The 24,219-nt window shown below is 34.4% G+C and overlaps 2 protein-coding genes and 1 long non-coding RNA gene across 7 annotated transcripts in view; 2 read left to right on the top strand and 1 right to left on the bottom strand.

Moving 5' to 3' along the window:
- alpha-Man-Ia (alpha-Mannosidase class I a) overlaps nucleotides 1–9,374 on the top strand; it is a 73,298-nt gene extending 63,924 nt beyond the window's left edge. The window contains exons 9-11 of one of the 2 annotated variants that reach the window (XR_016194101.1): nucleotides 2,082–2,254; nucleotides 2,418–6,109; nucleotides 6,156–9,374. Coding sequence is in view for 1 of the 2 variants with exons in the window: in XM_089244499.1 (XP_089100625.1) it covers nucleotides 2,082–2,254; nucleotides 2,418–2,654 (410 nt within the window). In the remaining variant the exon portion in view is untranslated. Of the gene's footprint in view, nucleotides 1–2,081; nucleotides 2,255–2,417 lie in introns of both variants that reach the window. The other variant, XM_089244499.1, reaches the window with a different exon arrangement.
- LOC149076812 (uncharacterized) lies at nucleotides 1,162–16,750 on the bottom strand. Of its 4 annotated transcripts, none has more exons than XR_016194103.1 (3): nucleotides 16,552–16,750; nucleotides 9,368–9,484; nucleotides 1,162–1,347 (listed from the first exon to the last, which is right to left on the bottom strand). It is a non-coding gene; the product is annotated as an uncharacterized LOC149076812 (long non-coding RNA). The 4 variants fall into 4 exon arrangements; XR_016194104.1 differs by lacking the exon at nucleotides 1,162–1,347 and adding an exon at nucleotides 2,545–2,613; XR_016194105.1 differs by lacking the exons at nucleotides 9,368–9,484; nucleotides 16,552–16,750 and adding an exon at nucleotides 2,400–2,476.
- Nucleotides 16,751–17,197: 447 nt separating this feature from the next.
- Nucleotides 17,198–23,375, top strand: Taf13 (TATA-box binding protein associated factor 13). The gene is made up of 4 exons (XM_089244500.1): nucleotides 17,198–17,295; nucleotides 18,588–18,660; nucleotides 21,727–21,824; nucleotides 22,997–23,375. The coding sequence occupies exons 1-4, from the start codon at nucleotides 17,263–17,265 to the stop codon at nucleotides 23,168–23,170; spliced, it is 378 nt and encodes a 125-aa protein (XP_089100626.1). The 5' UTR covers nucleotides 17,198–17,262; the 3' UTR covers nucleotides 23,171–23,375.
- Nucleotides 23,376–24,219: the final 844 nt, after the last annotated feature.

Raw genomic sequence — 24,219 nt, forward strand, 5'->3', positions numbered from 1 at the left:
TCAACAGCATTTGTATGAACTTCCCCTACACTATTCTTCTAAAAAAAAAATTGCATTCTTTTTGATTTTTGTTTTAAATTTTCAATGAGTGTTAATTGTTGTACCAGGTTCAGTTTGTACTGTGTTGTCTATGTTTATGTAATCCTCGCCACCAGGGCCGTAACTAGGATTTTTGTGAGGAGGGGGAAGGCAACATGATTTTGCCACCCTTACCACTATAAAATTTGATTTTTATATCAAGTTTTTTCCCACTTAAAATTTACCACCTGGGCAATTGCCTCCTCCAATTCCAGTACTGCGATCACAGAAAGCAGCTTGCATATCATTTGGAAATCCAATCCCTTGCACTAATTTGTTCCATAGAAAAGCCTGATTTTCCAAAAAATTTTGTTTCAATTTCTTCTCAGCCACCTCGTTGGGCATTTTGCCTGTTGTGGCGTTGTATTTGTATTCAGAAAGCAACTGCTTTACCACATATGGCTTATCAAAATAGCAGCATCAAATGCAAAAATGGCTTTTGCTAATCTAAAGATGGATGATGTGTAGAATTCGCATTGGCAGAGATTTGCATAAAACATTTTGGTAGAACACTTTAACATCTTATATGATCCCTTAGCTAATTGATCGTGAAACACTTGAAATGTTGGTGTGAAATTTTCCGTTAAGAGGGTACAATTTTCCTTTCTGTTTCCGCTTTAGACAAGTTTCATTTGATCTAGGTTTTTATGTGTATTTTGGTATTGAAATCACGGGACCAAGATTTTTTTCCGTTGAAGATAGGTTTTACTGTATACAGTAAATGCAAGAATTTGGTTTTTTTCCGAGACTAAAGAATTCTGTATCAGAGAGGTCCTACTGTATATTAACACTTTCGGGTCTAAGCTATTTCGACCATGTTTGTCCCTGTGGACTGAGGGTTTTTGGTACTTTCATGATTTTTTAAAAATACTTAGAATATATAAATCTTGACTTTTTTTTTTAGCTAAAAATTTCAAACTCTTTTCTTTCATAATATAGTAATTATTTAAAGGTACTGATAATTAATATTTAATGAGGAAATAATTAAAAAGCATGTTTTAGAGTTTTAAAAAAGTTCCTCATAAGAAAACAATTTTTTAACATTAAATTGCGAACAATTCTGAATAAAAACTTACCCATATGTTACAAATATCTAAAAATAGTTTTTATTTAAAATAAATATCTTGTAAAATTTGCTTTATTATGGTACGCTTCAAAATACATTTGCACACAGAGCAACACTACAAGGTTCGCAGTAAGTTCGAGTTTCTTTCCTCAATCTTTTTCCAGTTTCTGCCTTTGATTTGTTCTGTTGTTGCTTTTCATCATCTAGAATGAATAATTTTGTAAAATATAGGTCCTGAAACATTTGAAAAAAATAAGTAATATACACAAAAATTTTTTTGTTCAAAAGCAAAAAATCAAATATATTTACTGGTGTTGTCGTTGTCATCTGAGAACTGTGATTTTGAATCCCTTATACAAGCGGGCTGGTATTCTGTATCATCTGAATCTGATAACTCTGACAAAAAATCTCCAGTACAAAAAATATATCTCAGCCAAATCATTGCCATCTGATAAGTCTAAAAATCGTTTATGAAACATCGCGAAATACAACAAACATGGCTACCTTACTTAGGAAGACAAATGTTTTTCAACTATACTTACTTCTACATTGTTTCATAAAGCTACATCAGTTGGCTGCTGCCACCTATATTTTTTTTTGGAACTAGAAGATTTATAGATTATGTTTAAAAACACTGGGAACACATTCAGCCATTTTATAGCTACAAGAGTTAAAAGTTAAACCCGAGTCACACTTGGGCTTAGTTCCCTTAAACAAAAACGGCATCCAGAGTCAGGCTCGGGCTTAGACCCAAAAGTGTTAAATTATTCAATAGGCCAACCAGTGATATTCATATGAGTTTTGAGAATCATACTCAAACGAGATATAGCTGATCAAAACAATAGGTAATTTATGTTAAAGGAACTCTTTTGATACAATCTTCTTTTTGGCTTATTTTATATGAACCAACACTTTTGTATTTTTGTCCATTATGCAGCTACAAAGCTTGGCCCAGAATCATTCCGCTTCACAGAGAGCTCAGAAGCAAGAGCCTTGAAACAAAATGAGAAATATTACATTCAGCGTCCAGAAGTTATTGAAAGTTACTTTGTCTTGTGGAGGATCACTAAGGACCCCAAATATAGAGAATGGGGCTGGGAAGCTGCTCAAGTAAGTATTCTAAAATAACATCACAATTTGTCAAAAAATTTATTAATTTCCTGAACTTATAGAAATGATATGAGTATGATATATAAGATCTATTAATAGTTGTTGTTTGTTATAATTTCCAAATTTTGATTTTTTTTTTTCATACCCTTGGTTTTTTCTGCAGGCCATTGAGAAGCACTGTCGTGTTGATGGGGGCTACTCTGGTTTGAAAAATGTGTATCTTTTGGATAGTGCAAAAGATGATGTGCAGCAGAGTTTCTTCTTGGCAGAGACATTAAAGTACTTATATCTGCTGTTTTCCGATGATGATCTCATTCCGTTAGATGCCTGGGTGCTCAATACGGAAGCTCACCCACTCCCTATAAAAGGAAAAAATGTTGCCTACAAAATAGCGAGCTGATACAGATAAGTACTAGATCAACAGACTGGCTAGCTGAAATAGCTGTATAAATAATATCTGGTTCCTTGTGAATCAATAACTATCATTTGCCAAAAAAAAAAGTATATATGAAGAATATACAAGTGAAAATTACCACGAGATCATAAAAATAGCTGGCGTGTGCTGTCAGCTCACATTATTGGAACTTTTTTCGGAGACATTAAAGTGAAAGAAATTTATTTATTTCATAATCATGAGCTTATTATTAATGAACTTCATGAATTGAATTATGCTCGATTTTTTTTTTTTTTTTTTTTTTTTGTTCCAGTTGATGTATGTAAATGAACTGCTATTCTTGAGAACTGGACATAATGATGTTAACTAGCCACAAATACTTTCTCCTACATTGCAAATGTATGTTCAATACAATTTGTGTATGCATAAATAGGGTTCTGTTTTTGATCCTTGTGTATATCGATTCCATGAACCTACTCTTATTACGTAACTGAAATAGTGAGGCATGCAAATTTTAGATTATAGGAATTTTGCATTTTCAAATAGGATATGGCATCAAAGATATTTAAAACCTTCATATGAAGGAAAAAAATTCCCAAGTATAGAGTTATACCTTCTAAACTGATATTATGGGTTGATTCTTCTGGAGAAAAAAAATGGTGTGTAATAAAAGGTGGATATACGTTAGATACAACCTGTATAAAACTATGTTGGAATTTCAAATGACTCCACCGAGTTTTGCTGTGATTTGGAATTTAGTCCAGGTAAAAAGGAGGCACTCAATTTTAGATTATGTGGCATATTCACGAGTTTCGATTGTCAATAATTCAAATGTTTTTAGTTGTTTTTAATATTTTAATCTTTGTTTACTAAAAAGTATGTTGGCTCAACTGATATGAACTATGTATCTCGTTTATTATTTCAATAGTATAACAAGATTATATTCCATAAAGACTTTGACTACATTTCACTTCAAACTCTCAATTCAATTTATAATTGCATTCAATATAACTATCATAATGTTCAAAAGTGGACTGCATTTATGTACTAGATACACTCGGAGAAGCTGACGGGATAAAAAATATTTTGGAATATAATCTGCATCCCCTTTGTGTATGTGCTGCATGGAAATATTCAAGATTTTAACCTATTGACGAGTCTTCAACCAATTGCAAGCAATGCCAAGACTTTAGTCGTATAATATTGTTTAGTTTGTGGAAGAAGACAGTTTTGTTCTTTTAAATGTTCCTCATTGATCTTTTCCGGTTTTCTCCTCATCCAGGGCAGGTTGCTATATGTCAATTGTCTATAACTTATCCTGCTCGTGGTGTTATAAATGCTTGGTTTTCATCATTCAAGCCATTAAAAGCCATCTTCCCAGTCTTTTTAAGTTATAAATATAAAATGTTAACCCTTAAACTGTGCGAATAGTTGGAAATATTACTTTCCGTATGTGCAAGAAAAAAAAAATTTTTCCCCTTGTAAGTGCAAATTACCCATAAGTCATTTGTCATCTATTTGAGATAGGAGCAATGTAAGGACTGAACTAGTAAATTTTTATTAATCATTATCTCATTAATTTTGAGACCTACCATGCATATGCATGTATGTGTGTGTCAAGTATTGTATAAATTTTTTTCCAAAATTAAATCAATATTACTGTACTCTTTTTGGAAATTTTTTGATAGTCAGTGGTTAGAATAATGATCCACTTGAGGAAATAGAATTAATCATGTGAGCGCTACATCAAAGCGCTACATCATCAATCAACTGGAATGCATAAAAAATTTTGGCTGCAATTTTTTTTTTTTTTTTTTGCAAATTTGTTCTTGTCCTGGACAGAATCTCTTGGGAATACGTAAGAATCACATTATAGAGAGATGCAATTTTCTCGACTTGCAATACATTATCATACATTACAGTTCAAAAAAATCTTTCTTAATTACTCTTTTACACTGAAAATTTTTGAATCTTGACTATTTGCACTAAAACGGTGGTTTGCCTCACAGCCTTGGTCAGGAGGACAACTTAGAGTGTGAGCGCTAGAAAATATACCATGATGTGATTATTTAAAGAAGTCGTGTGAGGATATAAATTTTTATGTTTACTGTGGAGTTTCTGTCCAGTTGAAATGTTAGAAAAGTGATTATATTTTATTCCAAAAAAATGGAAATACTGTGGAACCTTGATAACTCGACACCCTAAGAGCATCAATAAACATGTGAACTTGAATGGTTGTCAAGTTAAAAGAGGTTCATTTGATCTCAACCTCCCTATTTTTAAATATCTTTTACATATGTACTTATATATAGTTGGATAATTCTATTCCAACATCTGTAAATTAATAGAACAATTGTATCTGCAGTTTTCTATGAAAAGTTTCAGGATAATGTAGAATTATTGTGAAATGAAACAGCATGTCGAAATATTAGTTAGTTGTGAATGAGCAGCGCAGTTCTCAAAAATCAGAAAACTCATTTTTTATTTGAAAATTTCTATCTAGCTTACTCAACCATCTATCATTTTAATTTGCATCTATCTGACTTTTGTAATCCATGGATCACATTTACAAGTTTCAAACAGTGGAAGTAACCCTTTCGCAAGGCATGAGGGAGAATCCTTGACTAAAAAATAATGAAAAAAAACTATGTTGAAACACATGAGAGCAATGTCTTGAAAATTTATTAACTGGCCAATTCAGGGGCATTTTCAAAAAAATAGTTGTGATGATGCAGTATATAATTGTAGTTGCTGTGCGGTCATGTGGACATTCAAGCATTTCCATCTTTACTTCAGAAAATGTAAGGCAGATGGCAGCATGAACAAAAGACAAGCGCAACTTTACAACATAGATACGTTGAGGCCACATATTCACTCAGAACACACATTCCGGCATGTGCAGATTCATTATAAATTCCATAGAAGAATGTACGAGGTGCATGTAGGGTTAAGTAGTAGTATATCATTGTAATCCACTTAAGTGGGGTTTTTGTTGAGTTTGAGAGATTTCTTCTCCCATTGAATTTAATATTGTGCCCACCACATGAGAATAACACATGTTGAGTTATCGAGATTCTGCTGTAGTTGAATATGAGTTGTGCAGATAATTTGGGACATCAATGAACTGAGCACAGAAAAGTTGACTAATAATCATTCCTTCTGGGAAGAATTGATAATGGCTTTTTCCCAAATTTATTTTTGTTAAAATACTTTTTCATTAATCACTTACAAAAATTGAACTTGAAAACACATTTCTGTAGAGCAGCGGTTCTCAACCTTTTCTGACTCACGGAGCCCTTTTCAGTGAATAATTTCTATGGCGGAGCCTTGTTTAACTCGAGGAGCCCTTTTTAGTATATTATTTATATGGCAGTACCCTTTAGACCAGTGTTTCCCAAAGTGGGCGATGGAATGGTCCAAGGGGGCAATAGAACCTACTGATTTAACATACGATCCTATGGGTTTACGTGTGTTGGGGGGCGATGAGAGGAAAAAATTTCTGATGAGGGGGGGGGGGCGATGGAACAAAAAGTTTGGGAGACTACGCTTTAGACCTTTTTTTTTGTTTATCAAATTTATTGATTTATTTTATTATTCACTGAGCAGTGGTTGAGATCCGCTGCTGTAGAAATAATTTTTTTCAAACTTATTAGAAGGGTTTATTTAATCCGTCCAGAGTATATATATAAAATACGTGATGGCTGACCAAGCTTGGAAGTTTTTACTAATTTTTGTTCTTTTGAGATGAGCAGAGGGTTTTTTGAGTGTTATATTAACATAAAAAAGAAATTTGAATGTGAGGCTCATCTTCATAGTTTTTCCCATTTCTAATGAAGCTAGTATATATACAGTTAGTCTTTCATTTAAATGTATATATTGCAAAGAGAGAGAGAGAGATTGACAAATTAATATGTTTTGCATATAGTCACACAGGGTGTTTTTATTCGAATAAAAACCCAAACAATATTAAATTTATTTCTTGTCGTCTTGCATTACATGAAGTCCTGTTCTAATTCCCCAGTTGTTTGTTTTTTTTTAATCAATGCAAATCAACTAATCACAAGGAGTATATTGTTCTTTCAAGCCAAAAGAAAAAATGCAATGTGATAGGAACACTGTACATGCATTGTGATTGGTAGATAAAACGTTTAAAATACAGTAAAACCTCTCTTTTGCAGACACCAGTGGGACAAAAAAAATTTGTCTGTAAAAGAGAAGTGACTGTTAATCAGGGGTTTGAAATTCATACTTTTATTATGAAAGGGAAAATTATTATTTGGCCATATAAGAGGGGTTTTACTATATGGTTTTTTTTTCAACTCTCAAAATGTGAATTCATCATTCTTGTTGACTAAAAAATGTGTAAGTTGCTAACTTGCTATAATGTGCTGAATAATACCTGAAATTTCAGAAAATGTTATGAAAAAAAAATTATTCATGCATCTCATGGTTTTTTTTATTCTGAAGGGGAAGGGAGAAGGTCCAAGAACCTAAAAAGGTTCCAGGACCTAAACAAGTTTAAATATAGTGACTTTGATTCAGTATATTTAGCTATAAACACACTTCTCTTTCTTCTCAGTGCAGCTTTATAAAATATGTGTCACATAGTACAAATTACTTGCAAGGTTTATCTTTTCTCTGAAATTGATGGAAATTCCATCGAATGGATGAAATCTTGTACAAGCTTTATCGTAATTGATAGCCCCAAAGCAGGGCTACTGCAGAACAATCTGGAAGAATTTTAAGAAAAAGTGAAGAAAACACAATTGTGGGAATTTTCACCTCAGAACATTTCCAGTCAGGCGAGGGCTCGTTGCAGAACAATGCAAAACATTCTGCTTTGGGGATTGATAGTTTTGAGGGATTGCTATCTAATATAAATTCTTTCATAATAATGAATTATCAGCCGTCATTTCATGTGCTGAATAAAATCGTAAACCAGCTCAGCATTGTTTGTTTTTTAACTAAATTTCGGTTCTTGAAGCATTTTTGTCAATATGTCCAGTAAATTGGTTTTTGTAATCTACAATAATAATACTTGTTATTCAATGTCTACCAAGCATCACTTCATTGAATTGCATTTGACGTAGATTATTAGGAATTCATTGTTTTATTAATACTTGAAAATGCTGATTTGTAGAGTGAAATAAAATGAATACAGAGTAAAACTTTTATTTTTTGGACACTAGCAGGGCAAAAAAATTTGTCTATAAAAGAGGGATGACAGTTAATCGTAGGTTTGAAATGCATACTTTTATTATACAAGGGGAAATTATTGTTTGGCCCTAAAAGTGGAATGACTGTAAGGGTTTTACTGTTACACATTTTTATTTGTAAATTGAACATCATTGCAGTTCACCACTTATTCCGAGAAATTCGGCTAAGCGAATACCATAGAATGCAGACTATACATGGTCACGATATGAGAGATTTCATTTTACATGTATGTGGATGTTTCATGCCTATCAAGTTCTTTCACGCAGATTTTGTTTAAATTTAACATGTTTCTGTACAGTTCCGTGAACTTGAAATTTCTTTCTGTTGAATTTTTTCATATGCGTTGACGCAGATATTGTGTATAGTATTCGACAATGAAGGAAAATTACTCAGAATAATTTTTTCTCTTTATCCAATGGAATTCTGACATTTATTCTGTGAGTGAACCTTTTCTTAATGTCTCATCAATGTAGGCTTAAAAACTTGGGGAATCCTAGAAAACATTTAGCCATAGCCTGCATGATACATTCTTGGTATATGACCGGAAGTCAAAGTTCCTTTGTGATTTGATTCCCATTGAAATTTTTTTTACTCGCATGTGCAATACAACAATTATTAATGCTTTGTGAGGCACTGTAGTCATTGAGTATATATATTAAGAGAAGAGCTCTGCATGTCCGCTGCTATCCCATTGAGTCTTGATATTGGAATCCCAGTGGAATCAATGATATCTGTAATTTTTTTTCTTTTTGATGAGGTGCCATTTTTTTCCCTTCTATCATTAAGTGTTGTCCAGTGCACTATGAGTGTCGGAAATCTTTTCAGATACTTGTATTTATGATTTCTTGTATATAACCGGTTGTAAATTTATACATCTATTAAACTCTCTGCTTTCCACATCGAATAACATACATTGTCCAATCAGAGTGGAAATTCATATCTTTGAGGAATTAAATATTATAATAACTTCCTGCTTATAATCTGCAAATGCAAATTTCATTCACCAATAATGAAATTTGAAGTAATAAAAAGGGTTGTTGGGTTACCTTTTTGCATATAAAATTGTACCATATTCCCCCTCATTAGCTGACATGCTGGATAACAGTGAAGGAAGACCAGCATGCTGGAAAAATCAAGTCAAGTTCTGAATAATTCATAAGTATCTGGACTTCGAAAATCAATTGAGTTGGCCAATTTGGACCTTTGGTATCTGGAAAATGATTCTGAGGTGAAAGTAAATTAACCTCTTCACTCTAGAGGTACACATATTGTGTGGACTATTAATGGTCATTTTTAATGTTTCTTTTTTCAAGTTAAGACCTGAGATACACGTATAAGTATCTAATTCAAGTGGTCCTAGTGAAGAAATATTGTCCCAAATTAATTACTTTATTTTTTCTTTGCAAAGGGTATTTTGACGTAAAATAAGCCAGGGCTGGTCAAATCATGAAAAATTTCTAGGTGCCAGGAAAAAACTTCTAAGCTCTAAAAAAAATTTTTACCTGAAGGAAAAGGTCCGAAATTCGGTCTTCAATTTACTAACCACAAAGGAAATTTTAGGTGCTAGTACTATTTTTTTTTGTCGCCGAGGCAACCTGGCACGTGAGATTTGTCCAGCCCTGCAATGAACACAAATAAATCAAAAAATTAATATTTTTAAATTGTCAGTTTTGGCCAAGGTAGAAAGAGGTTACTCTGGCTTAAATGACAGTTACTTGGATTCATTTTGATTGACATGAAAATTTAGCTCGCAGCATGGTTTTTATTTTGCTAGAGCATGTGTAACCCCACCAACTAATATATTTGTTAGCCAATTCCGTATTCGTTAGCAGAGGCAGAAAAAAAACGAAACAAAATCTTTGTTATTCAAAAAAAAATTCAAGTCAAGGTATCACTGTATTTTATTCTGATTCTCTTATCTATTTGCCATTTGACGTAAATTGATATCAGTCTTTTGACTGCATTCTGTGACCCTCTCTAACACTTTTTTCCCGGTATTCTAGGAATAGCCAGACTTACTCAAACATTTAAAAGACTAGTGTCCCCCGAGTTATTCGGCATGTCAGCTAATGCAAGAGAATGTAATAGGTTTTTTACTCCTATTTATGCACCATCTAGAAATCCTCAAGAAATTTTTGTTCCCCATTCCAACTCTGAAAATTCTATGATCTTGCACAGGGGCATATAATCTGCGGTTTATATGCAGGAAAATACTGTTAGCTAGTTGTGTAAAAGGGATCTTTGTGTGTGTGTGTGTGTGTGTGTGTGTTTCGAGTGCTATAATTAGATAAAAAAGGGTGCATGCTAAAAAACATGAATTTATGTAGATCTTATTCACATTTGAATAAATGTGGAATATATTTCTCTTTGTACAAAATTGGAGAAATTTTGAGTGCTATCACAAGAATGAATATATGATTATATTATAACCGCATTGTATATATTAAAAAAAAGATAGCAATTCTGTATACAGCAGCTGCTGCAGTTTTGTAGACACATTTAATGAACTTTTAATGGCTGTTGCTGGCTGGAGACGTGAATATATATATTACAAAAGCTCAAAAAAATATAAATATTATATATATATATTTGAACGATGTACTATATCTTCAAAGTTAGCCTATATTGTGCTGACACTAGTGCGTTTTTTTGTAATAATAATGTTATATATTTAGATTGTTTCGTTTTCTTCAGTTTTTTTTTTTCGATTTACCAGCAGTGCCTGTACATGATCTGTTGAACTTCCTATCTTATAAATGTATAGTTTATTGTTGACAGTTTAATTATATTTGAAATGTTTCAGTTAATTAACATTCCCTGTTTGTCGACTATTTGTATTTATTATTTCAATTGTAAATTCAAGCAGGGCGTAAAAATGTACTATATATATATATATATATATGAATCGGGAATATTTCTTTTCAGTGGTTATTTTGTAGAAATGTTGCAATAAAAAGATTGTAAATTAGCATGTGGTGTTATATTATTTTATCATGCTATTTGTATTATCTCTGTTTATTCATAATATGCATTTCCAAGAAAGTGTGTTTGGCTCGTAAATCCATCATTGTGTAAAGTGTTAATTCTTAAGTTTAAATATAGGCTATATACCTGGCTCTGCCTGGGCTTCTATATACTGGGAGCATTAAAGTCCCAAACCATTGTAAAGACATATACATGTCTGAAACGTATTGTTTGAGAACCACATTAACCAAAGTAAACATTCTAAACATCATTGTTGAGCCAGAGACACCATTGTTACCCAACAGTTTTTTGTCTATTTCACAGACAAATTTTTAAAGTAGCCTATCATTCAATTCAGGTCCCACTTTCTGTACAGTTGAATCCTGTTTCAACGAATATCGTTATAGCTAAAATCTGGTTTTAACAAACACTTTTTAATCCACCACATGGAAACAATACAAAAACCAAGAATTCCTTTATAACGAAATTTCGTTATAACAAAGTGATTTCTCCGGTCTCTTGGAGTTTGTTATAACAAGATTCGACATATGTAAAATATATGTAAAATTTGGCGACGATCAGTCTAAAAATGTGCCATTTGTATAGAGCAGTATTTCTCAACCTCCCTGACAGCAGTCAAACTGGGCTGTGAGTGATTCATTTCAACTGTTTCATTTTTCTCCATTTGTTGCACATTAGTTGCGTGTCAGATCTTTCACTCACAAAACATAAATCAACCAGGGCTGTCAAAGGTTGAGAACCACTGTTATAGAGCAGGCATCTTCAACCCATTGCTCCCTGAAGCAACTAGAGTGGTGCTCGCAATCACTTGATTAACATTCCAATTAAACAGCTTGTACAAATTACATTCACGGACTAAAATCATCCTGATTTCATGCATTTATATGTCAAACATGCTGTAAGGGTGCTCTTCTTTTGATGGGTACAAGCAGTGCTCATGACTGGAAAAAAGTTGAAGGCCTCTGGTATAGAGAGTATACACATACACACACAGAGAATATCAATTTTATATATATATATAGACTGGCTAATAATACCTGGCGCTGCCCAGGTTTTCCCCATATACTGGGAGCATTGAAGAAGTGATAAACCATTGTAAATATGTTTGAAACACATTGTTGGTGAACCCACAGTAACCAAATTAAACATTCCAAAAGTCACTAGGATGAATCCCATTTTTCTTAACCTATATATTTACTGTACTACTACTAAACCAGACATGCACCACGTCCATATTCCTCTGCGGAACTTCTAACAAATTGGTACATTTTGGATTTTACTTATAGTGAACCTTCCACAAAGTTTGTTTCTGTGTAACACTTGTTATGTGTAGTGCTGCCATCTGCAATCAATTTTTTAAACTATGAGTTTTTCTCAATTCATAGTAAGTTAAGTGTAATGAATGAATAATTGAACGTTGTAGGCATGTTGCTTTCTGCTGTGGGGCATTTTAAAATGGAGATCGGCTCCCATTTGCGCCTCGAAGTTGGAAACCGCAAAATAACTGCAGTGGGCCACCACTGTGACGACAGGTGGGTTTGATCCCAAATTCTCGCGATTTGAGACTGTCGCTATGGCCGCTCGACCACCACAGCGGCTATTTACTGCACTGAAAGGTCCCTGATAGTCCTTACCTGACCAGTGATCCCAGCCCATGGGGCCAGCTACAGGATGTGAGGATATGAATGCTATTGCTGCCTCGGGCTCACAAAATATTAGGGGTTGTAAAGTTAGATCAACATACTGTATTTTCACTACAGCATATTGCATCACGACTACCTGACAAAACTCTTTTGTGGAATTCCCCACGTGTAGGAACATTTGGCATCATTGCTGATAATAACAAATAGAAATGTGTTTTTTTTAAATAGATTTGTCTAGCTCTGGCTAAAACGGGGGGGGGGGAGGGCGGGGTTTTTTTTTAGAAACAGGTTTTTTTGAGGAAAATTTCAGATTGAAATGATTGTTTACTTTAATGACACTAACTAGTAACTACTGCTACTTATAGCTCTACATGCAGCTTAAAAGCATTCCTCTGGAGAATTTCTAATGAACTTGTGCATGATAGATCATGTATTGTGAATGCATGTGTGGTTGTAACGCATGCATACTCAACTCATTGCTGGCAAGCCAAGTGTGGCCTGTGATTTCAAACTTTGATTTCTTAAAATGAACTAAATTATTGTTTAAGACTAGTTGATTGTTTTGACTAGTTAGTATCATTTGGTCTTTTTTTTTAAGTGCTGGTGATTAAACAGTAGGGTCCCTTACACAACAGCCTATGGTTAGAATTATCCACCATTTCACGTTGCCTTACAAAAAAATTAGTTGATTTTGGTTCACTATTCAATACAAGACAAAAAAAAAAACAGGATCAAAGTCATGAAACATCTCATTTGATTGCAGCCATGACAGTTTATCAAACCAAGTGTGTGGTAATTTGCTTCGATGGCACCTATGTATGCTGAACGGGACCATGCAATGGACAGTTTGTCTGACACGATTCAGCAAATAGCTCATAAATTAATCATTTAGCTCAGCGTATATTAAGCTTGAAGGACTAGAATTGTCACGGCTTTTCCGAAGTGTATTGAATAGGGCACTAGCAGTTTGTGAATTCTCTACACCGGAAATAATTTTGAATTTCTCCAGCAAAGTTAAAAACATGGCTGGTGTTGCATTGTTATCAACTGTATTTCGATATGTTTATTTTTGTGGTGCATAAGTGGTTTGTGTGAAGATCCCATTAAAAACCAACATCCAATTTTACTTACAGAATGATAGTGAATAGTTTTGTTTCCATTTGATAGGTGACTTTGACCTTTGAAGGACGTACACACCCCTACTTCCCATTGTTTTTATATATTTTTTTATTTAATAGGTGACTACAGGGATTCCATCTAAACTCCCGCTGCCATCTAAAAACTATAAAACAGCAAACATATCATATGGAGATGGTCGTAAAATGTCAAATTGCCTCTGGGTATTTACTAAGCACAGTCAATCCTCAATTTCTGAACTCAATTCCTTCCTCTGAAGTCTGTTCGTAAACCCAGATAATTTTTCCCATGGGAATTAATGTAAATTAGATTAAATTGTGTTCCTTTAACCCAAAATATTTAAATCTTCACGTTAGAATTCTAATGTGAATTTTTACTGTAGTGTTCAATGCTCAAGTGCATAACATAAAACCAAATGAAATATTGACACTTTCTTTCTTTCAAACAGAGCACAACTCAGGTCTATCACCATGGGCAATTTACTACATAGTGAGTTGTGCTGGTAGTGCAAGTAAGTGTGTGTACCTAACAGTCTGAGTGTGTATCTAGTGTTGTATCTGATTTTTTCAGTGCTGCCATCTATATTTCAGGCGAGAAGTGTAATGATTGAATGCTTGTACTGTTTGTAGGGCTCTTGCTTTTTGTGGCCAGACTTTTCAATGGGGAGATCGGTTCGAAGTGAACCACAGAAAACTAACTTCAGCCGACCACCATATATTGACACTGAAGATGCTTTTCCATAGAGAGCGAGAGACAATCAGAGACTATTTTAATCAAGTTACAGGCTTTATCCCATATCAGGGCAGAGAGCCGGTCATATCTAGTTTTGCTAATATCATCTCTCAATCATCTATAATCTCAACACCAGATCCCTCGAAATTTCTGCCTGCAAGGGGATCCATGTTGGCAACCATTGAAAAACATATCTGAAAACTTTCTTTGAGGGAAACCTAAAATTTTGAAATGCCCTACTGACTCATGCACTGCTCTCCCCCCATCCTTCAGCGGGGCCACGACTAGATTCTAGGTCAGTCGGAGAAAGCACGCACTTTGGTTCCCATTTGTAATGTTGAAGGAGAGATTAAAGGGTGAAATTTACACCACCTCTGGCCTGAGTAAATAACTAATATGTAAGATTATTGTCATAGAGAAACGCATAGATATAGACCATATTTACTGCGATTTTTCTTTGAAAACCGTTACAATAAAAATTCAAGAGCTTGCAGCAAGGAGTTTTAGCTCCAGTTTTATTACATTGGGCCAAGAAGGTGTCAGGCTTTTTTTTTTTTTTTTTTCCACGATGGTGTTAGCTCAATCTTCAAAATTAAGAAAGAGGAATATTATTTGTGGCTAGTTTGACTTGGCCAAATAGTCCAGCAACGGGACAATATAGACCATAGTTTCCCAACCCTTTTTGTCCCATCACCCCCTGCTTCAGGAATTTTTTTCTGCCATCGCCCCCCGACGCAATCTAACCCATAGGATCCTATGTTATACCCGTAGCTTCTACCGACCCCTTGGAACATTCCATCGCCCCTAAGGGGGCGTTAACGCCCACGTTGGGAATCATTGATATAGACCCACCTGCTCCACCCAGTTGCAGCGCTGCTAGGCTATGGATGTTGGCCAGCCTTTTCACAAGGCCTCTGAATGCCTTTCGAGTGAATTTATTGAGTGAAAAAACAGAATGGTAAGAATCATCCTGCCCCCCCACCAGGCTATAACCCTGTCAGTGCTATCCCTGCTGCGGCCATGGATTCATGAGTTGTTTGCTTACTGAGACGTTCGTAAGCCGAGAGTTGACCGCACTTCGTATTATTCACAGAGAAAATAGTTTATATTGAACACATGACTGGCGTTAGGAGCATCCTTTTTTCATCCACCTTGTTGGGTAATCTTCCTGTTGTGGTCTTTGAAAATGTATTATATTTGTAGCAGGGTTGGCAGGTTTTTGACACATGGCAGTTTTTGACGGTTTAAACCGCAGTTTAAACTGTCACATCAAAAACCTTTGTCAAAAACCTCAAATATTGCTTTTCGATATAAAAATTCCCAATGAAAATGCACACGTTAATTGCATGTAATGTTTAAAGTGACTATGTTATACAAAGAATAAATATTTAATAAGATTCTAAAATAATTTTCTACTCCCGACTGAATTATTTTGGACAATATATGTTATTTTTTTCTTATAAAATTTGAATAAAGCATAACATGAACATTGAAGGGAAAACTGTGGAACGATTTGACATTCTTTGATTCAAGATGATTCTTGACCTTCCAAAATTTCTTCAACTGCTTATATATATGCATTGATATAAACTATCTGCTGTACTCTTTTTACAACAGGTGTTTAAAAAAGTTTATTACATCATGTATGTAATGTTGATATCTGTTATTATTAAATTATGTAGATAACCACTGATACTTAAAACAATACTCTTATTGCACATAACATTGAAATATATCTAGCAATCAAAATACTAAATTGTAGGACTAAAATGTCATTTAATTTGGCAATGCTAGCTTGTATATGTCAAACTTGGTTTATTCTTTCTTTTGCACTATGATACGGTACATTTACTAGTATTTATAATGCAATGGTTTTCCAATTGAAGCTGTATTCAAACGTGCAAAACAAATGCTTTGGGTATCAAGTATTGTCAGCTCTGCTTTGGTTGAAAATACTCTTTAAAGCTGTGTGAATTTATACACCCTGATCTAAGAAATTTTTAGGAGAAAATAAATGAGTTTAGTTAGTGCATTAACAGATGCTGCATTAGAAATTTTATATGGAATAAAATTTTGGGCAGATCAGAAAATTTAAAATACCAAAATATATATTTTTCCTCAGTAATTATAATTCTGAATATAAAACCCTTTAATCTAAATAAAAGTAAGTATTTTGTTATTTAACGTACCTATCAAGTTAACAAAAACTATTTGACATCATTGACAGTAAGATTTTGATAGTTTTAATACAGAGTTAGTTTCTGGGGTCAAAAACCTAACCCTGATGCCCTATCATACATATTTTGAATAAGCAGCTCTAATCCACTTAACAAATTGAACACAGGTAATGAGTAGCTTAGATAAATAAACCATAAAATTATATTTTATATGTTCTAGACTAGATATGTTGAAAAATTCAAAAGTGCAAATTATAATTAATATTTTGTTTTAATTATTGTAATAAATTAATGTTTAAAAATAAAACATTGTAATATGCCAAAAAGTAAGTTTTTCATCATGTTGTATACCTATTATGTTCAAAACATTATCAAAAGGCATTCATTCAGGTTTTTGACGGTTTTCGACAGTTTTTGACAGTTTAAACCAGTTTTTGACGCTTGTCATATCAAAAACCCAACCCTGATTTGTAGGCGAATAAAATTTATTTGCATATAATGCCGTTTATTGTTCATTTTTATGCTGCACACAGAAGAAATGGCTTTGCGATGGTATCTATGCTGCCATCTATCAAATAAAAGCAAATACAAAATAAATCCTGTTTCTAAATTATGAGAATAAACATTTCAGAGAATGGTCTTTGCAGCCGATAGCCCTGGATAATTCAGTTAGAATAAGAATGTAAATAACTCGCGGGGATGAAAAAGTAAATCGCCTCTGCCATGGCGACTGCCTTGAACGAAGATTTCGATCAGGTAAGTCTTTTCAACTGAATATTTTCCATGTCAATTTCAAGTTTTGTTTCGTCTTAGCATCAAAGAAAAAAAAATCGCTGTGAATCGATACGTGTCACGTAATAATCGAATTTTTCGATTATTCGTCCCAAATAAGCGTAATCATCGGCGACTCGATGGAAACACATCATTTATAAGATTTACGGGAAATTCACCGACAACAGTTCGTCATCAGTGAGTGAGTGACCGAATGAGCTAACGAATAATCGAGTGAGTGATTAACAGTACGAGTGACTCACTCGACTCAATCATTTGCTCACTTATTCATCCACTCACTAAAGCCCATGGTACACATACTACTAAGTAGCAGGAAAGCATGCAGTTTACGATCATATGTAACCAATGAGGTTATTTGTAACACTCGTGCAAATGTTACCAGTAATCTCGTTGGTGATGAGTTTTCCACATAAGTATTTATAGTTCTTACCAGATGCACTTTAAAAACAAAACTGTCTTCTCTTTGTACGTGTATGAAATATTCACGGAAAATCTGGTCTAGCTCTAGTTATTAGCTTTTGAGCTGTGCGAGAAAATATCTCTTGCATTTGCGGAAGTTTAATAAACGTATTAGTGCTCTTAAAATGTTCAATAAATGCATCAGTGCTCTTAAAATGTTCAATAAATGCATCAGTGCGATTAAACATCACACACACAAGTTTGAATATCAGCCACTAGGGCTCATTAACGCTCTGTTATTTACAGTGACACCTGTTTTATAGATGGACACTGTATGAAAAGGAAACCTGTCTTAAACAGAATCGAAATATCTATTCCATGATTAGTGCTGATTTGCACCTTTATAAAACGGAAATTTGTCTAAAATGGAATGCGACCTGCGGCACATTTTCAAATCACTTAAATGATCTGCTGCACAGTTCTGGATCACTGAAGAAGCCTGTGACCCCTTGCTCATTTCCACATCACTGAAGCTGATCGCAGCAAATTTCAGGATCACCCAAACAAATTTCCAGTCACATGTGACCTGATGCGCAGTTCCAAATTACTGAAGCGAGCGACCCACATCCCTTTTCTAGATCACTTGGGTTGTTCAGCCCGTGGCACATTTACAGACCACTCAAGTGGCTGTCGCTAACTTGTGTGGCTTTTGACTCTTTTTCAAACTGATGAAGTGGACTGTACTCTTCTAATGGTTCAGCACCTTTATATAAACTCTATTACATCGATTTTAATGGATTGTGCGTTATTTCTATAAATTGAATATTTATTAATTTGATTATTCATTGTGATTGCAGTTCGAGGATGAACTTATTGAATGCCCTGAGGCCCAGTCTGGGGATAAAAAGAAGAGGTTGTTCTCGAAAGAATGTGAGGATTCAATTCATTGATGATTTGGTTTTTTCTTTTTTAATTTTTATGTCGACTAAAATACTTTTTGTTTTCTGTGATTTGTCTAGTTGTTTTGAAAACTAATTGAACAACATTATTATAATCTTGTTTATCTGATCCATGGGTCTCAGCCATAATACAGGTTCTAGGGAAAAAGGGAGGGGCGAATCATGAAGGATGTGCATAGTGAAGGGGGAAGATAGCCCACCCTACAGTAAAATTTCTATGATAATTCTTGCATAACTTGAGTTTGAATGTGTAACCCACATTGGCTGTTTGCAGCCGCTACCCAAAATCAACAACAAGATCAGCTTTAGGACTTTGTTTTTGAAACTAGTGAAACAATAAGTGCATTTATAATAGGACTGTAAGGCTGCGCACACAGTGGAGTGACTAGGAGGTACAACAGTGTATAATATAGACTAGCAAAAAAAATCTGATTGTATTGTTTTGTTCTACACTGCACTTGAGAAGCGAGATGAAGGAGAAAAAGAGGCCACTCAACGAGGTGCGTGACTTGAACAAACATATTTGTCTTCACCTTGATCTGCTGATTGGTCTGTTTTCTTTCCCTCTTCAAAAAAAAAACTGCGGAGGGATCATAGCATCCATTACCCCTCCGATCATTTTCTCTATTTTCCTTTACTATGTGTGGGTATGTTTCCCCTATGAGATTTTTTTCTTCCTAGCCATAATTCTTGTAACTTGTATCTCTGTCCTAATGAGCTAGATATACATGGATTTGTACGACTCATTTAGAAAGCATCATCAAATAAAGTTTGAGTCATGACCCATAGCTGTAGATTTGTAGGACCCATCTCGAAAATCCAACCTCTCGACGAGTATAAAAAAAGACAAGCCTGCCGTTCGGAATCGGCAATAAATTGTAGGTCCCAGTCTAATTAGCCCTCGTGTGCAGAAAATGACCGTGGTGCGACAAAAATGATCACTGATCACCCATCTCGAAAATGCCCTTCAAATCAAGTTTGGGTCGTAATCCATAGCTCAGGAATCCCTGGCTGTTAGTGGATTTGTATGACTCATTTAAAAAGCGCAGTGAATCAAGTTTGTCAGTGACGTCAACTTTTCATTATGCATTTAACTCATTATACTCGCATTTACTCGTGTATAAGACAAGGTTTTTATTCAATTTTCACAGCTTCAAAAACCTAGGTCATCCTATATGCATAAGAAGATTAGTTACATAATTTTGTTTCATTTTTTTTAACCATCTATAGCTGACGCTGCAATTATACTACTAAACCTTATGTGTACCTAAAACACATTCCCCTGTGGGATTTCTAACGAATTCGCACATACCGGAATGTGTGTTCTGAGTCAATGTGTCCCCTAATGTAAATGTTGTCAGAAGGTGTGCTTGTTTTGTGTTCTTGCTGGCGCAACCATATTTTGTAGTCTTCCATGTTTCGAAGTGAAAATGGCAAATGCTTTCATTTCCACGTGATGTAAGTATCATGTTGTAGATCTGTCTGCTCTCTGTGTGGAGAGACTTTTTCAAGTGGAAGACTGGCTAGCATTCCGACTTGAGGTTGGAAACCCACAGAAAACCAACTTCAGCCGACAATCTCTGTGCCGCCAATGGGGGTTCGAACTCGGATCCTTGTGATGAGAGTCCAGCAGGATGCCCACGTGACTGCACAGCGGCATGCTGCAATAATACCTTACTACTGGGCCAATCTCTATAAGTGGATCCCATTTGAAATGCACTCGACAGATTGGAGGACAAGTAAGTAAAGGGGAGAGGGACCCAAGTATATAGACAAAAGATGATAACATAAGGAAAATGTGTCTGTTTGCCTTGATACATACATTTTATGGCGCTATTAGTCAAATCAATATCTCAAAACTGGCAGGGCCGAAAAAAAATTTGAGACAGTTTTTTCGAGAAATGGAGCTTTTTTTTAGTAAGAAAGGAAAGACATGCCAAAAATGGTGAAAAAATTTGATAAGAACTGAATAATACTACCGTACTTTATTTTACTACATACTAATGAGATTATTGGTTAAGTTACACAATCAATGTTCAATCACAGTATATGCGAATACATTTCAATTCAATTTTCTTTACATACCTTATTTAAAAAAATCTGTACACTTTTATATATATAGATTGATGCATATTTTTTGCTTTTTGAGCCCTCACAATTTCATCTTTACTAGCAAGAGCTGCAAATATTTTCAGCCTTATCTCTCAGTTCTTTTCGGAAAATGATGCAGCATTTTTACAGTACGTGTTTAGCATTTTTCACTTACTTTTTTCTAATTCCTTAGGAGCATCCTCTGCTGTATTTTAGTCACTTGAGTCTGCAAGCATTCATTAATAATTTCGTATCAGTCAAGGTGCCGCAAGTTCGTAGTGAACTGTCCATTTCCACATGTTTGGAAAATGGAACTTGCAGCTTCAGGTGTTTGTTAGTAATGTTCGGAAATTTCATGTTCAGCATTGTTTTGAGGATCATTCGAATGAACCATCAAATCTAATCATTCATCACTGAGATGACTGGCTCCAAACCCGCAGCTTTCTTGAAGTAATTTTGAATTGTCTGTTGGCTGACTTTTTGCCACGCCGAACAGGCCATACACTCCTCTCCTTCCCCCCCCCCCCCCATCAATCATAGTATACACGTATAATTGAGATCTATCCTTTCTTATCAGTGTTTTTTACCACTGGGAAAAGTCAGATTTGAGCAAAAGAAAAGGAATTTCTGTGTTTTGTTTTCGCTATCGTTGGGCTTTACCTGTAAGAGAGTTTTTCGAAAATTATTTAATTATTTCAAGACAGAGAGGTGAAAATGCATTGATTTAGTACAGTAAATGTTTTTCATTTTTCGAGAAACACTGGGATGATATATGGTAATAAACAAAATAAGGACTAGCAATGATAAATCTGGTTTTCTTTAATTTGGTCTCTAAAATCCTGCCTCGTCCTGTTTGTGAGTGAATACAGAACTTAGATATAAATTTCATGGGGGGGGGGACTATCACTCATAGTGATTACTGATTCAACTTTTGTTGTTTTCACAGTGAGATGCATGATGTATGGATTCGGTGATGATCAAAATCCATATACAGAATCGGTCGATCTACTTGAGGATCTTGTAATCGAGTTCATCACTGAAGTCGTGAGTATAAATACAATGCTTTTGTATTTTGAAGAGAAAAAAAAATTTAGTTCATTTTAAATTTCACAAGACACTACACATTTTTTATTTGTTGTGTTTGTTATTCCCCCTCCCAGGAACAAACTGGATAATTTTTATTTACAAAAAGTAGAGAGGGCTAAAATTACATTAATGCCACGGAAACATGAGTCATATGGTCACCCTGAAAAATCCCCAATTTTCCCTTTTAATTTTATATGTTTCAGCAGTGAAATGTTTTGTCACATGACAAACTACAGATTTCTCAATTCTGTGAATTGGCACCTATGAATTAGAAAATTATTGAATTCCTTTGAAGAAAATGAAGGTTTTTTTGTGTTTGTGTATTTGTTTTAAATACTTAGAAAAAATATCCTGTTTTAGAATATGGGGAAAAGAAATTGGCATGATGTAATGTTTTGAAACCAGTTATGTAGGAAAGAGTTATCCTGTTCGATCAAATGGGAAGTGTGGTCATTGTACTAACAGCCAGGATTTTCTTCTGAAAATTATCAATCAATTACTATTATCGGAAACCCTGAGTACCGATGCGATCACATTAAGCAATGCACACTGTATTAATTTTATGCCAGATGCCATGAATGAAATTGTCATGTTTTCTTTTAATTGCTTTACTGTTATTAAGCAACTAACAAAAGTACCCGGCCCTGTTCTGGTTTTTTCCAGCGTCTGCCAGGGAGCGAGAGAGTTTGCAAGCACGTGAGTGACCAAAAGAGGGGAGGAACTAAGCAGGTTATAGCCCAGGGCAGCAAATTCGAGGAATGAGTAGTCAAAATTAAATTGAACTAAAATGAGAAAAGAGCAAAATTCAGGTAGTCCACAAGTGGCAAAACGGTAAATAAGCCTCTGGTTATTATATCAAGAGGCAGCAGTTTAACATGAGTAGACATTTAGAAACAACACACTTGAAAAAATATTGTTAGAGATTTATTGAGTATTGTTGTAGAGAGTGAGGTTCCACTGTATATGAAAAATTTGGCGACAAGCAGTCTAAAATTGTAGATTTGTATATAGAACACACACACACAGAAAATCAATTTTATATAGATTATTAGTTGAATTTATTATTATCAGTTAATAAGCAACTGAAATTGTATTTTTGGATAATGATATGTTTTGAATTTTTGTTATAGACACACAAGGCAATGGAAATAGGTCGCACTGGGCGTGTACAAGTAGAGGATATAGTCTTTCTCGTGCGTAAGGACCCGAGAAGATACGCTAGAGTCAAGGATCTCCTGACTATGAATGAAGAGCTGAAGAAAGCGAGGAAAGCCTTCGATGAAGTGAAATATGCAGCTGTCTGATCAGAGAGTACATTTCGCATCATATAACTATTTTTCCATTGTCATGATTTCTCAAGGAACTGTCAAATAAGTACCAGAAGGATAAATGAGTATTCAAAGGGAAATCCCTGTTTGAAAGGGGTTTGATTTTGGAAATTAACTGCAATGATGGCGTTGTCTTTCTATAAATAAAAATTCACCACAGAAAAATACATTTATCAGTTAACCACCCTACAGTGTATAATTTTTTTTATAGTTAATGAAGCGTGTAGAAAGCTGAGAAAAATATTTTAAAAAATCCATTTCGAATTTTACAACTGATGCAGGGTTTCAAAGAGGATGTAAAATATCACGTATAATAAATGTATTGAAGGAAGTTTCATTACTTTCCGAATATATAACTAACTTCTTTGTAATTCAAACTATAGTAATGAAAAAAAAAAATCAAGTTGTAAACAAAGCATTGCAACCCTATGGCGCACAATTTTCTTTTTTGGCAAGTTACAGAAGATTTATATTTCTTTTTTTAATTGAGAAATTTTTCACTGCCATCTATGAATATAGTTTTTGAATGAAAATGGCAATAATGAATGTCTCAAACATGAAGTTGACAGTGGAAAGGCAATACATTAAAAGCATATGTTGAAATTTTTAAATACAAATTTGTTAGGTAATTTCAGTGTAAAAATTAAGAGAAATTTTGCCACGTGTAATTGAATGACATTTATGCACTGTCCCATAAATTTGTAAACACAGTAAAACTTTGATATAGCAATACTCTGCGGACCTAGAAAAAAATCATTGTAGAGTATTATTATATATGCCGAGAGAGGCAGCAGCTTCATTCGACTGTACCATTCCACACAAGACATGAAAAAATATCGTTGCAGAGGGTTTTATTTTTGTTTTGTTATATCAAGTGTCATTATATGAGATTCTACTGTAGTTTAAAAATTGTAAGAATTTTAGGTTTGCGAAAAAGTACTCAGGAAGGCTTTTTTGTTTTTGGTACAGAAAAAAAAATTAATTTCAATTCTTATCGATAGAGGGCCAGGGCAACCAGTATGCCA

Source organism: Pholcus phalangioides, unplaced genomic scaffold, assembly GCF_987345545.1.
Source record: "Pholcus phalangioides strain wild (caught in Gottingen) unplaced genomic scaffold, Ppha-v1.0 ptg000015l_1, whole genome shotgun sequence".
NCBI lineage: Eukaryota > Metazoa > Arthropoda > Arachnida > Araneae > Pholcidae > Pholcus > Pholcus phalangioides.

Excerpts from the sequence above, each read along its gene's own strand:
- Taf13 (XM_089244500.1), top strand. The coding sequence starts at position 17,263 with ATGGCGACTGCCTTGAACGAAGATTTCGATCAG. Across the intron at positions 18,661-21,726 it reads GAGGTTGTTCTCGAAAGAAT|TGAGATGCATGATGTATGGA; the intron begins GTGAGGATTCAA and ends TTGTTTTCACAG. Across the intron at positions 21,825-22,996 it reads TCGAGTTCATCACTGAAGTC|ACACACAAGGCAATGGAAAT; the intron begins GTGAGTATAAAT and ends TTTTTGTTATAG.